The sequence below is a fragment of the Botryllus schlosseri genome, chromosome 9 (assembly GCF_051294905.1).
Source record: "Botryllus schlosseri isolate E-star chromosome 9, Bs_hap1, whole genome shotgun sequence".
Taxonomy (NCBI): domain Eukaryota; kingdom Metazoa; phylum Chordata; class Ascidiacea; order Stolidobranchia; family Styelidae; genus Botryllus; species Botryllus schlosseri.
Window position 1 is genome coordinate 18,528,312 of NC_137244.1, and position 16,850 is coordinate 18,545,161.

Consider the following 16,850-nt stretch of genomic DNA (forward strand, 5'->3'; position numbering starts at 1 on the left):
TACTGTAGCAGACCGCTGGTCCTTTGAATTCCATGTCCCTCGCCTGGTATCTGTTATGGAGGAAATATACTGTGCTCTTATTAGGATTTCACTATATCATGACAACCATTAGAACGCTACTATCTCTTCTAGATTGCGCAAGCTCCGTAGGCATTGTTACGCCAAACAGTCCTAGCTATAGTGCTGCCTTTTCCCTGTGCTAGAACTTTAATAATCCGCTCTCATTGGCTGAAGTCTTACAATCACATGCATTGTTACGAATTTTATGGGTATAAAAACCCACATTTTCTCTCTTGTCTCCCCTTGAGACTTGAGATTCATCTACGCAACATCGACGTACGCTTCTCCGAAATATATCTGTAAAGAGTGCCTGGGCCGTAACAGCACTTCGTCAGCCCCCCCCCCCAAAAAAATTTGGTCATGGGCCCCCCATAGTGTTATAGACCGAACGTCTGAGGGGCTTTGCCCCCCAGACCCTCCTCCGGCGATACACTGTTTACCACTATTCATCATTTTCATTGGGAGTTTCTTTAGTGAATCAGCTTTAGTCGCCTAAGCGCGCGAAGCGCGCAAAATTTCTAGTATTCATGATTTCATCGGTCAGTATGATCGGGAATTGCATACATTGTTATCAATTTTTATCTTCTCTCTGCTCACGTAATCAGATTTGCCGGTAGAGCTGAGTGAGGTGTGTTTGATAAGGTAGGACCACTCAATAATAATTAAACATCTTCGGGCGTATACCCGTTGGCAGGAACAAAACAGCACCTCGTCAGCCCCCCAAAACGTGGGTCTTGAGCTCCCATAGGGTGATAAAACGCCCCCCCCCATCACGTTGTTCGCGTTTGTCACGAAATTACCCGCACTGTATTGTGAGCCAGCGCGAAGCGCGAAAATTTTCGATAATTTATGATAAAATCGGTCAATCAGATCGGCGACTGCATAATGCATATATAATATGCTATCAATATATTGTCCTCTCTACTCACGTAATCAGATTTGCCGGTAGAGCTGAGTGAGGTGTGTTTGAAATGGTAGGACCACTCAATAATAATTAAACATCTTCGGGCGTATACCCGTTGGCAGGAACGAAACATCACCTCGTCAGGCCCCCAAGAACGCGGGTCTTGGGCTCCCATAGGGTGATAAAACGACCCCCCATCACGTTGTTCACGTTTGTCACGAAATTACCCGTACTGTATTGAGAGCCCGCGCCAAGCGCGAAAATTTTCGATAATTTATGATAAAATCGGTAAATCAGATCGGCGACTGCATATATAATATGCTATCAATTTATTGTCTTCTCTACTCACGTAATTAGATTTACCGGTAGAGCTGAGTGAAGTGTCTTGAAAACGGGAGGGCCCGTAAATAATGATTAAACATCTTCGGGCGGGCGGAACCGTTGATATGACTTCGTTACATGATGTTATTTCGTGACTTCCAGTCTGCTATATCAGAAAATATAGAACCGCCCAAACGTAGGCTTCTAAACTAAGAGAAGCACACGATTTCAAATTCTTATTTCTTCACTGACATAAACTTTTTCCCAGCGGGATGGTATTTGTCTTGTGAGGTTCAGATTGCAAAGACAGGAACATTCGGCGCCAGTCATTTAGGCGCCTATGGACAATTAAACCTATATGTATTTTGTATATATAGCGAAGTCTTTGATCTGCATAAGGGCATAGACCCTTTCGGCCAAGCTTTTCTCGCTGCCAATCGTTCTGGCACACTTCTTGGAGTCGCATGTTATATGGCCTAAAACTTGATTGTATGTCTTGGTGGGTCGCGGCGTGGTAATGGCCCAATACCCAATAAGAAAGATAAATGGCTACGTGAATTCGCGCGCAGCGCGAAAAAATTTTGAAAAAATTGCATAAATTTTCAAAAAATACTCTATGATTTATGCTAATTCACGAAATAATTTTGGGCCCCCATCGAGCTCGGGCCCCCCCCAATTGGGGGGTTTGGGGTGCGGCAGTTACGGTGCTGAAGAGTGCATCTGCCCGGCTAAGAATACTCACACGACAGGACAACAAGTCGCCATCAGCTACGCATTGCTTCAGGCACCACGAGCCTTCTGTTACAATACGAAAGGTTGCTGGCCCCTGATAATATAGTCTATGTAATATACATCCAATATGTGTGGGGCGAAAGTAATTTTCTAAAACGTAATAATATCACGGAATATCAATATAAAATCAAATATGATTTCGTCCCAATGCCCAAATCTCAAATATGAAGGGGGTACTTGTACTATTCCTGTTACCCCCTTGCCTACGCCCATCTTCCCCACGCCCCTTCAAAATTTTCTTCCTCGCAGGGATATCTAGATATCCCTGCATGCTCAATTGACCTCTGCCCGCTTTCGTAGACACCAATAAATATACAGCAGAGAACAGCATAAATGACTTGAAAACAAGATATATGTAATCCAATTTACAGGAATACACAAGCAATACATTCGTCGTGATATTGCAACAACCGTCGAGCTCATAAATGTATATAGTGCTTTCCGTTCTTACAATGTAGAAGGAGTCGAAATGTGAATGGGCGAAATGTTAGCTGTCAGCCCGATTCTTATATTGAGATTAAGGTTAAAAAGTCTGCATGTCCTCAAATTTCAATGCCGTTAATCTCGAAGCACTCGTTTTAACAAGAAAAATGATACTGATACAATCGGTACTAGTGTTACTCAGCGCCGCCGTCGCCCCCAGCAGTTTGATATCCCATTTGTAGCAACATAACAAGACTCGGATCTTCATTGGCCGCTTGGGAAAATTCATCCGCCGTAATTTGTTCGTCGTGGTCCTTGTCCATTTTAGAAAATATTCTATCCACTCTTTGCTGTGGCGTTAAGCCATCGCTCATATTTGAGGATAGGATGCTGCCCACCATGTTGTAGATTGCCTTAACGGGATTGAACATCGCGTGAGCAGACTGAATTTTCACCAATGACATATAGGCCTACTCAAGTAGGAAGAAATAAACGGGACGCAAAAATACATTGCAAAGAGACGCTGCATATGCAACGGCTATTGGTTATGGCATATGGGTAGCTGGTTATGATATATTAAGCTTAGGTTGACATCCTTGTGTCTAATCATGATAGGACCTGAATCAATATGAAGCTGGTTACGGCAGCACGCATGCGTGATTTTGCAAGCGTTACTTGATGAGCATGCTTTGACTCGCGAGAGCTCATTTGTGTCAGGTTACTGAAGAAACGTCACAACGAACGCTCGAACTGGTGAAGATTATCTTGTTAGTGCCATCTGAGCAAGACTTTCGTCGCCATTAATGTCAGGATGAAATCGATATCTTTGCAGAAAGATTGTCGTGAAGTACACGCCTACCACTTGCAACAATACCCATGTAGGTTGCCATATCGGTCAAGTCCATGAAAATAATCGATATTTCAAATCGGGATGTGTAGGCTATTTGAGCAGAGACAAAGAAACGGTCTGCAACAATGATAAAAAAGCGATAACCAAAACAATAACAATTGGATAATGCGGAAAGTTACGATATTGTGTATGTTTGAACTTGGGAGCTGATGCAGCACCTTATATATCACCCAGCTATAATAAATAAAAAAATTCTGGGTTGGAATCTTACGCTCATGCTCAATACGATCGGCACTTATGAAATAAAATGCATAGTGATGGATGTGCTGGCTAAGTTTTAATATGCTTTAATATATGCTGTTTGTATGGAGGTTGGCGTCGAAAGGCAGTCACGAATGAAAAGTGTTGACATATTTATGTTTATAGCTGCCCTCTCGTCTGGAGCAATTGAAGCTCTTTGAACTTTTCAACTACGAAGTCTAATATTATTCAACTCTTGAATTATTGAACGGAGTTTTGATGTAATTACTGGTACTTTACTTCACTCCGGAGGTGCTGCGCTTATTGGTGTTTATGTAATTTCGATCACAGTTGCTTCGGTTGCTATGGCGATTCAGACGCTCAATCATGCATCCATTATTTCGCATGATTCGAAGGTTCCCTTTTCATCACTTCATAGCGCCTCATGATTATGCTACAATGAAAAGATAGCATGGTGCCTTTGCTAAGTCAAAACTACTTCGAATCAGTATCCATCCACCAATAAATCCGATCAAATCTGTTTTATAAGTAATGCACCTTATTAGTGATACTAACACAAAATGGTAAGTACAAAGCGTTTCCCCCGATTTCATAACGAAGATGGAGATTGACCTCAATGTATACTTCGTCATTGAACTTGATGAGTGACATACCGTTATTATTTCCAGCATTTCTTTCTTGGTGATGTGGCCGTCCTTATCCAGATCGTACATATCGAATGCCCATTGTAGTTTGTCGTGGAAATTCCCTCTCGACGTAACCGACAACGCAATCATAAACTCTCGGAAATCAATGGTTCCGTTATTATCCTTGTCGAATGTTCTGTAATTGCAAATGAAACATTCATTAATAAACGATGCGTGAAAGAATGTCACACGATAATTTGCAGGTTATAGTTCTCTCTATTGGTGGAATAAGTATCAAAATCGTGTGCGGTGCCTATGATTGCCATAACCTGCGTTGACCCGGACTCGAACATTAGGGCGGACTACTCCCGCGATCTGAAAATAGTTTGCTATCATTATTAAGTTGAAATATATAGTGTTCCGCTTATAATTAATCCATTTACAGCGGCAAAATGATCGCGTCCGAAAAATAGTAAGATTTAACATAATTTTCACTGTTCACGATGAGACAAGGAAAGTTTGCCACGTGAGCAATCGTCATATATCATCCATGGAAGTTGTTGCGCTGTATATTTTATCAAAAATATTTGGTGATCGTTGCCTGATGGCCTTTTTTACCTCGGTCAATGGATTATACCACAAGGAGGTCATATAGAATATCGATCAAAAATCCTATTTAAATATGAACACTCGGGTTTCAAATGGCGGTTACACCATAATGCGAACTCAACAACGTGGTGAGATAGCGTAGTGGTATGATCCACAGCTGCGAAGCCAATGGGCCGTGACCGACCGAGGACGTCTCCAGAAGCCCTTTCAAAGAATTGTAGATTTATCCGGCTCCAACTATCGCCATCTGATCCGTGTGAGTTGCGCCTTGAAAACCCTAGAAGTGGGCCGTGCAACAAGTCTGCAGACAGGGAATAGGCTTGGTGTAATATGTAACCATTGTAGCCAAGAAAAGCCATGAATACCACAAAAACACGTACAGTACACATGCGAAACTCACTGATCATATTGGGAACACAAAAATCCACTCTTAATCGTACATATTTGTCGATGAGCAATCTACAATTAAATCATATTTGGTCAACTATAAGCAAAAAATTATCCACTGATTCAGGATAGCGGCATTCCAAAAGGGAAGCAAGTATTTTCATTTTAACAAATGTTGAAAATTTAAGCGGCAATAAGCACCAAATTGTGGAGTTGGACCGCCGTTTCTTACCTGAATGCATGCTCCGCAAATTTTGACGCGTCGCCGTATGGGAAGAATTCGCCATACAACTTCTTGAATTCCGCCAGCGACAAGATCCCCGACGGGCAATCCTTCCGGAAGGATTTATACCAATGCTGAATTTCATATTCACTGAACTCTGTACTGTCGGCTATTTCGGTCAAATCGGCCGGAGTGAGTTTTGATTTATTGTGTCCCATCGCTAACAACTTAAGTACCTACGAAAAAGACGAGATCGTATAACACACCGCCTTGAGTATGCATAGCGCTAGTGCATGTTGCATGTTGACTATGCGCTGATTATAATTTTGCATAGGAATTTCCAGTGTGCCTTCGCGAATTACATCAATTCAGTGCAATTAATGAAACACAGACCCGGGCCCACTATAAGTTATCGCAGGCCCCGACCGACGCCATTAACGAGCAAACATCACAGAGATTCACTGCTATGTATACATGCACCGATCCAGACAATGCAAAAAAAAGCGGATCAAGCATACAGAAACGATGCTTCGACATCCACACATGTTACTGTATATGTGAGGTATCGCAATAACAACCACAGATATATATATATATATACTCTCATAATACATATTTGCTGGGCGGAACTAACTGATTAAAATATACCCTAATAACAGCTGCAATATAATACCGAAAAGGAACAGTTAATTGAAATCAAAGACACATAAGTAATCGTTCAGTTCGAGAGAAGACTTCGCCGGCGATAAAAATAGTCGATGTGGCAGCTTTCCGGGTCGATAAAACACTCTTTGTCCCGCCGAGAGCATCCTTTTCCACTACAGTAATCAAGATGTATCGATTCACGACAAACGTCAGTATAGGCGAAATTGAGTTCTGACTTTCAAGACGCGACAATGGCTTTCATGTGTATATCTGCGATTTTGGAAACACATGCCGTCAAGATTAAAACGGTGTCTACAGTTATCCCATTGTTCATCAGTAATTTAGCAACATGGATACGTCAAAACTTTTATATATAGGCTACCGGTCGCTTGCGTTCGCCAAGTCGTAACGATTTAGCGAACTGAGTACTCTGCAATAGTGTTTCTCCTACAAGTGGTCCTGTTTTGAACCATCGCTTGGACTTGTTTCAATTCGAAGTCTTTTTTTTTCTTGTCTAAATTTGTAGAGATATACTTTGCATACACACCAGAATCGTTTTCCTGACTGTAAAATTTATAATCATTTCAAAACAAGGCGACAGTATAAGACACAACGAACAAAAAACAACGGGAGAGCGCTGAAAACCAGTGTGCAGTGGGTTGCCGTATATAACGCCCGGATTACTTCAGCAGCACCTGGTTTGTAATATGGTGCATTTGAATTGGCCGAAAAATTGTCACGGAAATATTTTCGGGGCTGCAGACTCGTAAACCTACGCCAAGTTACACGCTATTAGCCTTGTTTGGATCTTGAAATATGTGCAACGTTACGCCAATTAATTTCATCAATAATTCATAACTATAATACAGTAGGGAGCACAGTATTCGGCGTCGAGTAATGCTCTAAATTTCTACTCAGTTAGAAGTAGAAATAACATTTTCCGGGATATGTCATTTCATGTCAAAACTACTTCATGAAATCAGAAAGTGAAGATGTGAAAACTACCCAAGTAAATAATTATAGTAAAAGTAGATTTGATAGACGGGTCGCATAATTTTAGAAGTTCATAGGAGGTGTTGGCCACACTCGATATTACAGGGTGCATCTTCCAACGCAAAATGACCATGACCATTAGGGCTCTTCAAAAATGACTTTTTTTCTCAAATCGTACTGGCTACTTGATAAAATTGTTAGATTACCTAATTTAAGCCTACTCAGAAAATTTGGTTCCATTTCAGGCAGTAACCGCTTTGCTACAGGAGATGAAAGTTTCTATTTATTATATAAAAATAAATAATAAAAAATTTGAAAATTTTCTGTTCACCCCATGAAAGTGTTAGGCTGTCTATAGAAACGATGCTCACCAAATTTGGTTAAATTCCAACCAGTGGAAGCGGAGTTATTGCCGTCGAAAAATTTGGATTTGAATAAAATAGTATTTACGGTAGTATTTATACTGTAATAAATAAACAAAGAATCGGTCACCGTAAATCAGTGGTTCCCAAACGGTGAGGAATTCCCCACTGGTGGGGAATTCAATGGGTTCTGGTGGGGAATAGACGCATTTGTTCAAAGTTATATACAGGACCGTCGACATATTCACGGAGACACATGCGCATTGCGCAATTACCGCTACCAGTTAACTGCTCTGGAAAGTATGTATCGAAAATTATATTGCGTGTTTTTCACAAAACCTCATTTTTTACTCTGGATGGCCAATGATGGCGTCACAAACGCATCCAGCACGACTAATTTGGCGTGAAATAACGCTTTCGCGAAATTATGAGCGTTACTGGTATCGGTTCACAATTCGTTTTATGTTGCAGTTATAGGCGATTTTCTTGCGTACTGGTGTGGTTGTGTGTCTTGTGTAGTCAAACCAGCAAATAGCTGCTCTGTGACGACAAAATTGCTGGGTAGTGGGGAACAGGACAGTAACTTCCGCACCCCAAATCCCCCAATTGGGGAGGGGGCGAGCTCGAAGGCGCCCGAAATTCTTACATGAATTAACATAAATTAAAGTATTTTATTTTAAAATTTATGCCACTTTTTCGAAAAATTTTCGCGCTGGGTGCGCGATTTAGTATTGGCAAATATCTGATTATTGGTTACCCTTCCCCCACGAAACTACGTAAAATTGATAGAAATGGAGACCTCGGCGTCGGCCAGCACTGCGCCACGACACACCAAGGCATATGAAGTTATAGGCCATGTAACATGCATCTCCGAGAAGTGTGCCAGAACGATCAGCAGCGAGAAGACCTTGGCCGAGAAGGAATGCCCTTGTGGTGACCCAAAACTTCGATGTATATACAATATATATATTTAATTGACTGGCTTTAAATGACTGGCGCCGAATGCTCCTGTCCTAGCGAGCTGAACCCTATCGGACAAATGCCATCCCGCAGGAAAAAATAATTTGCCAGTAAAGCAATACCAATTTGAAATCGTGTGTGCCTTTTAGTTTTGGCGATTCCATATCTTTTTACATAACAGATATAGGATGTCACGAAATAGCATAATATGTAACGAAATCAATATACCAACGGGTCCGCCGAAGATGTTCAATTCTTATTTAGGGGTCCTACCTTTTCCAACACACCTCCCTCAGCTCTACCGGTAAATTTGATTACGTGAGCTGAGGGGGGATGAAAAATTGATAGCTAAATATATGCAATTTCCGATCATATTGTCCGATTCAAACACGAACTAAATAAATTTTTCGCGCCTCGCGCGTTTAGTCGTAGGAAGACGACGCACTAGTAGACCCAATGCAGCTGATAAGTTGCAGGGAAAAGCGTACAGGCTCAGCGGGGCTGAGGGGGTCCTGGGGGCTCAAGACAAACGTTTTTTGGGCGGGGCTGACAAAGAGCTGTTACGGTCCTGGTGGGGAATGAAGGCTCAGAATAAATCTGAAGTGGGGAATGAAGACAAAAAGGTTGGGAACCACTGCCGTAAATACTATTTTATTCAAATCCAAAATTTTCGACGGCGATAACTCCGCTTCCACTGGTTGGAATTGAACCAAATTTGGTGAGCATCGTTTCTATAGACAGCCTAACAATTTCAAATTTTTTATTATTGATTTTTATATAATAAATAGAAACTTTCTTCTCCTGCAGCAAAGCGGTTACTGTCTGGAATTGAACCAAATTTTGTGTGTAGGCTTAAATTAGGTAACCTAACAATTTTATCAAGTAGCCAGTACGATTTGAGAAAAAAAGTCATTTTTGAAGAGCCCTAATGACCATGCAAGGACATCACAGATAGGTTCAATTTTTGAAAATACTCTATATATTCAGTTAGCGTTGTAAACGGGCTCGTTCGCCCAGTTGGCACGAAAATTTTACTCAAAACTGTGATTAAAGCATAACCCAAAACTACATTCTACTAAAGCAAAAGAAGTGGAAGTAGTCTAGAAGCATAAACACGTAAGTAGTACGAGTATAGGCAAACCCTACTTGAATTCCGAGAAAAAGTAGAAATGCTTCGTTACTAACCACCTCTGCTTGAATATCGAGTAGAGGCACTCTTGCTGTTACAAATATATCCCATCCCCCTCTCGTGGATGAATGATTTACCACTAAGAACTATGTTGTAATTTACAATAAAACTGTATAATAATCCATTTTGCTTGCCAATTTATGCCCTATTCTAATTTATCACTCTTGGCCGCGATTGAGTTAAATCTCTGCCAAACAACAGACAGACAAAATCATTTGTGTTGCACTTTCATGTGTTTAATTATGATTTATGACAATGCAGAGCCCCGGTTGCAGAGCAGAGCGCGGATATTCCACGGACCGGATATCCGTCGGATTTTTTTCTATTTCTGGCCGGATCCGAATCGGAGGGGGATAACATTTTAAGAAACAGGATGGGAGTCGGACAAGGGAATTTGGAGATTGCGCAGCCTGTTGGTTCTGGTGTACTGTATGCCAGAGGTAACATGAAAATAAGTATTGTTTAAAATATGACGAAACTAGAACGAAAGTAAAAGAAGAGGATATTTCTTTCGGCCCGATAACTCTGTGGGGAAATGACGAAGCATATTCGAATAGGTAGCCTATGCGTCATAATGAATTGGTTGCTTCTATAGGTGTGATCTCGTATAAGACCTAGCACGTGAAACAAATAGCGATGATACAGGCTGCTGTGCTGGCATCTACTGAGTATAACATCTGTAGTTCTATATCGCCAATTTCGATGGATTATCGTATTTGCTTGCTATTCTGGCACTTCGTTTCAATATTTTGTCCCCAGCGACTCATATTGATCATTACTCACCAATCATTACTCAACGAAGCTGCAAAAACCATGGTCGATGAATGAATTCCAGGACAATTATCATTGGTATTGATTCTGGGTATGAGCTGCGGAAACGAGTCGAGTAAATTTCAAAGTTGCTCGCCCTACTGGGAAATGTAAGAAGCCTTCTGTTTGAGAGATAATTATTTCCGGAATCACTATCGTTCTGCACGTAACGTCGCGATGGTGAGCGGTAGTGGGAATCCAGGTCACTCCTGAACCGGTCCGCCGTTTGAGAACTTTGTCAAATTGAATTTAAAGAAGTCCCACATTGATTCAAATAAAATAATTATTTACCAAAATGGGGCCGAAAGGCATGGAGGTTTGAGTGGCTATACAGCTTCTGTTTGATGCGATATTTTCAAGGTATCGCGATTAGGACTGGGCATCAAGATTGTAGTGCTCGAATCCGAGTCGGGTATGTATTGTAATGCGCAATATAGTTCAATGTTTTTTTTTAAAAACGTTCCAGTAAAACCGCACAACCTGCCCTCTCGCCCGTTCTGTCGATCACGTGACCGGAGCGTCGAAAGCACACATCTAATCATTGCTGCTGTTTGTGGCATTCATGGTGATTTCCGACTACAATGGTCATTTACACAGGCCGATATTCTTTATTTTGATTCCGTATCCGCCTACTTGTAGCACGGTCCACTTCTAGGCTTTTAAGACACCGCTTATGATGTAATGATTGCGTTAATCACAATCATATAGGCTAATGATTCGACTCAAGGATAGTGAAAGAGGATATTTTTTCGAGTCTATTGTATACGCCCGCTTTATTTTATCAGCGATGACTGCAGTTTCCAATTTCGATGCTTCCTTCTCACCGCGAGAGCCCTAAAAACCTATAGGTTGGTCATAACTCAGCATTCACAACATACTTCACAAGGTTTACGCATTGTTCGTGGACATTTTAAGAATAGAGGCATAATCTTATGATTATGATTAATGACTTGGATGTTGGTGGTAGGCTATACAAATAGTGGTGAAAGTACTTCACAGAGTTAACTGTGTCATCCTCAGTATATGTATCGAATAAAGGTACACCAAGCACTGCATGTATCTCGAAATACGGGGCATTGGTTGAGCGATTGGCTCCCTAAAGAAGTTTTAGGCTATACATACAATAATCCAGCTAAACAAAAGTCACTCGTATCACATGTAAATCGCAGGTAGCAGTAAGGCCTACTATAGTGCAGTAAGCCACGGTAACAATAATACTGAGCGATCACCACCATAAATGGTGAAGTACGGCTGCCTTTTGGTAAACGCGTCCTGTGCTCTAGAGAGCAGCCGCTTTCCGTAGGCTATAAGCGTGAACTGCTCATGTACAATTGTACAATGTACACTGTACAGACGATGCACTGTGCAGGGTCCCGCGAGCATGCGGCATATGCCTACTAAGATTAAAGAATCCGTTTTGAATGAGTCCCAACGGTGAAGTGTGAGGATCGCCGAACACAAACGAAAATAGAAGAAGTTTCGCTGCGAGATAATCTAAACTTTATGTCAATATTAGACTGACATCTACTACAATACTCCTGGAACTAAAATCTTATTCTGAACAAACCGAAGACGGCCTATACACGGCTAGCCTAGTTTAGCATAAATTCGAATTGTTGCGATGTCCCAAGCACAGCTGATACACGTAACACCCGGCAATATTATTGTCGTCCGTGCCTCGTTAACGCCCTTCAACACTAGAATTTCCGGATCCCGCATCGCATCTTTTTATTATAACCGCATAATCACGTTGTCAGTGTTCCGTGTTTGTGCTTGCCGCGGATGGAGTCATCTATGATGCTTACATGATTCGTTCTGAAACAGACAATGCGAAAGGATAATTCCGTATGCGTAAGGCCGGACGCTATCCGCAGGGCGCAGATGTGTATTGTGTAAATAATATATAATTTATTACTAGTCTGAATTTTATTTACAGTCGCATATCAAAATTATTGACAGTGGAGATTTTCGGTCGGAACGAATATAGGATGTCACAAAGGATATTTTTGATCGATGTCATCATGCATTGTGACGTATTTTCACTATATACATCCGTTTTATTAGCATTAATATTTAATCAGGTCAAAGCAACGCAATATTGCGATGGGCCTATAACGAAAATAAGATTGGGGAACAACCTGATGAAGTCGACGAGGGTGGTGCAAACCCTTGCACGCGGGTCGCATGCGACCCGCGAACACTATTCGGAATTGTTCTTTTTTGGTATTCTTATACATAATTTTATCCTTTCCAACGGACTAGAACAGCGGTTCTCAACCGGGGGTCCGCGAAGCAATTTCAGGGGGTCCGCGAGACCTCCAAATTTTTAGTATGGTTGATATTCTAATTTTCATTTTTTTATTTGAGAAAGCATGAGGCAGTTTCGCACAACAACTGCTAAAACCTCATGACTCATATCATCGTAATAATCGTCTGACATGATCGTAGTGTGGAAATTCATCTTCATAGCCAATTTCCCATTAACCTGCTGATACAAACATATTGCTGTTTAGAGACGTTTTGTTTGGGTTTGTGAAAAAAGTAAGAATATGGAGATAGTAACGTCAATCAGGGTGACTTCGTAATGTCTGCGAAACCTTCTAGATTTGAAGTTGTCAGTCTCCTCAAATTAGTGAACAGTCGTTTGAAATAAAAGGTTCCGGATTATTTCACTAATTTGTCCCAATGCAGGGATTGAAACCTCGCCCCAAAACCCATTTTATCCTGTGATATACAAAACCATTATTTGAACAGCTTCTTGGAGGCACAGAATTTCAATATGCAATTGAATAGTATATTCATTATTCATATTGAAATGAACCCGAATATTTTTGGCTGAAACCCGTCATAAATCGGACAATGGTATACATGCTCCTAAAGCCCTATTTCTTGTCGCATTCTTCTTATATACTATCTTCTTTACTTTCATTCAGTGTGCATGCCTCCTCTTTACATCGCCTAGGCCAAGGTGGGTGTCAGATTCCATAGACTACTCCTTGTCGCTTCGACATCTTCCTGTCTTTTCATTGTATCGCATTTTTGTGGTGTATTGAACTGATAAAATTGCTAATAAACCAATGATGATGATGAAGCTGGGCTATCAGATTTGGCGCATTCTGATTGCGGATCCTCTATCGACAAGGCTGTTTTTTTAATGAACAAGGAGTGTTCGTTGCTATCAAAGCATTACGCTCCAACCCTGAGATTCATGTCACCAGTTATATTGGTATGCAGCAGCCTTGTCTTGTTAATGTTCAATTGTTCATGGTCGAAAATGTTTGCTCGTAAATATATATGTAAAACCGAACAGAACAAGTAGTTTCATGACAGTCTTTCTCAGGTTGGAAAACTTGGATCCATTCTTGGGCGCATAAAATTTGTCTATACTTTTAGATTAGGATTTTACCTTGACCTCGGAAACTCTCTACGAGCCGATCAAAATGCCGTCGCGGGCCGAATCCGGCCCGCGGTCTATTGCCCGTCCCTGCGCTAGATGCTGGACGTGATATGTTTATAAAATACATGTTTCTTCATTTTGATGCCATAAATGTTGCGATCGCCCCAAAAGTATCGTCGAAGCGTTATGCGTTAATATTGCATTAGCCCCCATCTATCTCTGCGGAAATGGTTTTCGGCACTCCTCGTTCATATCATAACGAAGACGCGAATTTTCAAGACACGACCACGTACTTCAAGAAATACAGCAGCAAAATTAGCTTTGAAATAATAGAAGTCTACCAATTTCTACAGAAATAGTATGATGTTATTTGCATGAAAAATCATTATTTTGGTATTCATCACAAGCCTATACAGTTCATATTTGCACAGGACAGATATGAAGGTTGCACCATAATAGATCTAAAATTGAACTAAAACTTCAGGGGGTCCGCGAGAGTCCGTGACGGTCAAAAGGGGTCCGCGAAGCCAAAAAGGTTGAGAACCACTGGACTATAGAAGATTGCGATATAATGAATAGACAGGAAGGTGTCGAAACGACTTGGAGCAGTATTGGAAAGCACACCCAATCTGAGCCTAGTTATAGACCAGGGTTACCATATTTTGGGAATCTGAAAAGAGGACACTTTTTCGAAATTTTCAGACTTAAAACCGGAGTAAAATTCGGAAAAAATGATCAATTTATTCCGAGTTTGTAGTTGGTTGACTAAATAAAGGTCATTTTTTCGACTCGACTCCAGAAATATACACTTTTGTTGAATTCTCCGGTGGTTGACTAAAAAAAGGTCAGCTTTCTGGCTCAACTCACGAAATACCCACCGGAACATTACTTGAGTAACCTACTGATTTCCTATATCTCAGTCGAATGTTAACACGAATTTAACCAACATTTTCAAAAAAGAGGACAAATTCTCAAAAAATAGGACATTTGGGCGTCCTCCAAGGACACATTCGGGAAAATAAAAAAAAACAGAGAACAAATCGTCTCAAAAGAGAACGTACGGTAGCCCTAAGTTAGACGATATAAAGAAGAGACATGCACATCGCACATTGCACACTAAATGAAAGAAGAAACAATAACCCTGACACGTGTCGAAAGGCAATGGTCTATCCATCGCGACCCGGCCATTATCTTGAGCGCTTATTGTGAATTTTCGATTCGCGACAGAGTCGGAAATTCATCAACCTTCGTTCACATTTTATTGATACTGGTACTCGTGTAGATTTTCAATCGCATATAACTATGAATGTGCTTTCTCAAATAGATTTGTTGACAAACAGTGCAGAATGCAGAAGTCTGTTGACAGCAGTGACCAATGACCATGACCAACTTGCATAGGGTGTGGTATGGAATGATAAATGTCCCCCAGGGTTACCATAGGTCCTCTTTTAAGAGGATTTGTCCTCTTTTTAGACTTTTTTGAAAGTGTCCTCGGAGGACGCCCTTTTGTCCTCTTTTTTGAAAATTTAGGTCAGATTTAGAGGAAATTGCGAGTGATATGCCGTAAATTAGCACAGAAGTGACGCTCCGGCGGGTATTTCAGAGTGAAAAACGGTGAATTTAGCTCTGAGCGAAAAGATGACCTTTTTTTTAGTCATCCACCTAGAATTGTGGAGAGAAAAACGGTATTTTGAGCTCTGAGCGGACCGGTTTTGCAAGTCTTAAATTTCTGAAAAAGTGTCCTCTTTTCAGATTTCCAAAATATGGCAAGCCTAGATACTCCATACCTGCATCAACCTTTCCATACCATACCATACCATATTCAGAGGTGGTCAAAGTAGTCAAGAAATCTACTCAAGTAGAAGTGGAAGTAGCAACGAAAAAATCTACTCAAGTACGAGTAGAAGTACTTCTTCCATAAGCAACCTAAAACTACTTGAAGTAGAAGTAGAATTGACTGACTTTAAAAGTACTCAAGTAAGTAAGTAGTTATGAAAACGATCCTAATTCGTTCACATGGATTGTAAAAAGGTGCAAATTGAGCTATGCGATAGGTGATGAGCTTGATTCATATTGATGCATACCAGCAGGTATCCAATTTTCGATAGCATAAGTATTCGTCCACACCATGGGAAGAAAAGGATAGTATTGATATGGAAATGCGATGCTAATCCTCTGTTTTCTCGAACAAAACGTTTTAGAAAATAGCATGGTATGGCCGGGCCTGTAACTGCCGCACCCCAAACCCCCCAATTCAGGGGGGACCGAGCTCAAAAGAGGCCCAAAATTATTTCGTGAATTAGCATAAATTATAGAGTATTTTTTGAAAATTTATGCAACTTTTTCATGACTTTTTCGCGCTTCGCGCGATTTCAAGTTGCCAATTATCTTGATTTTTGGGTACTCTCCCCTCAGCAAAGAAATACGGAAAATTTATAGAAATGGGCATATCGGCGTTGGCAATTACCGCGACAAGACATAAAGTAGGCCATGTAACATGCGACTCCAACAAGTGTGCCAGAACGATCGGCAGCGAGAAAACCTTGGCCGAAAAGGACTGCACTAATGCTGACCGAAAACTTCGTTATATATACAGAATACTGTCTTGGCAATTTTAACCTCACAAGACAACACCATCCCGCAGGGAAAAATTATATTCCAGTGAATAAATATCAATTTGAAATCGTGTGCGTCTTTTAGTTTCGTAGCCTACGTTATGGCAATTTTATATTTTTATATAGCAGACAGAGGTCACGAAATAACATCATGTTAAGGAGTCATACGAACGGGCCCTACAGTTTCCAAGACACCTCACTCAGCTTTACCGGTAAATCTGATTATGTGAGCAGAGAGGACAAGAAGTTGATGGAAATATATATGCAATTCCCGATCTTATTGACCGATTTTATCAGGAATTTTCGAAAATTTTCGCGCTTCGTGCTAGCTCACTAAGCAGTAAACGCATTTCGTGGCAAAAGCGAGCAAGTTAATGTGGGTAGGTTTATCACCCTATGGAGCCCAAGACCCAAGATATTTTT

General features: G+C 40.9%; 1 protein-coding gene across 2 annotated transcripts; it reads right to left on the reverse strand.

Annotated features, from left to right (window-relative positions):
• Window positions 1-2,419: 2,419 nt before the first annotated feature.
• On the reverse strand, window positions 2,420-5,730 carry LOC145446915 (hippocalcin-like protein 4). 2 transcript variants are annotated; one of them, XM_080325284.1, is made up of 4 exons: window positions 5,466-5,730; window positions 4,265-4,433; window positions 2,661-2,913; window positions 2,420-2,582 (listed from the first exon to the last, which is right to left on the reverse strand). In XM_080325284.1, the coding sequence occupies exons 1-3, from the start codon at window positions 5,672-5,674 to the stop codon at window positions 2,695-2,697; spliced, it is 597 nt and encodes a 198-aa protein (XP_080181410.1). In that variant the 5' UTR covers window positions 5,675-5,730; the 3' UTR covers window positions 2,420-2,582; window positions 2,661-2,694. The 2 variants fall into 2 exon arrangements, with proteins under 2 accessions (XP_080181410.1, XP_080181409.1); XM_080325283.1 differs by having other exon boundaries at window positions 2,420-2,913; window positions 5,466-5,729.
• Between the last annotated feature and the right edge of the window lie 11,120 nt (window positions 5,731-16,850).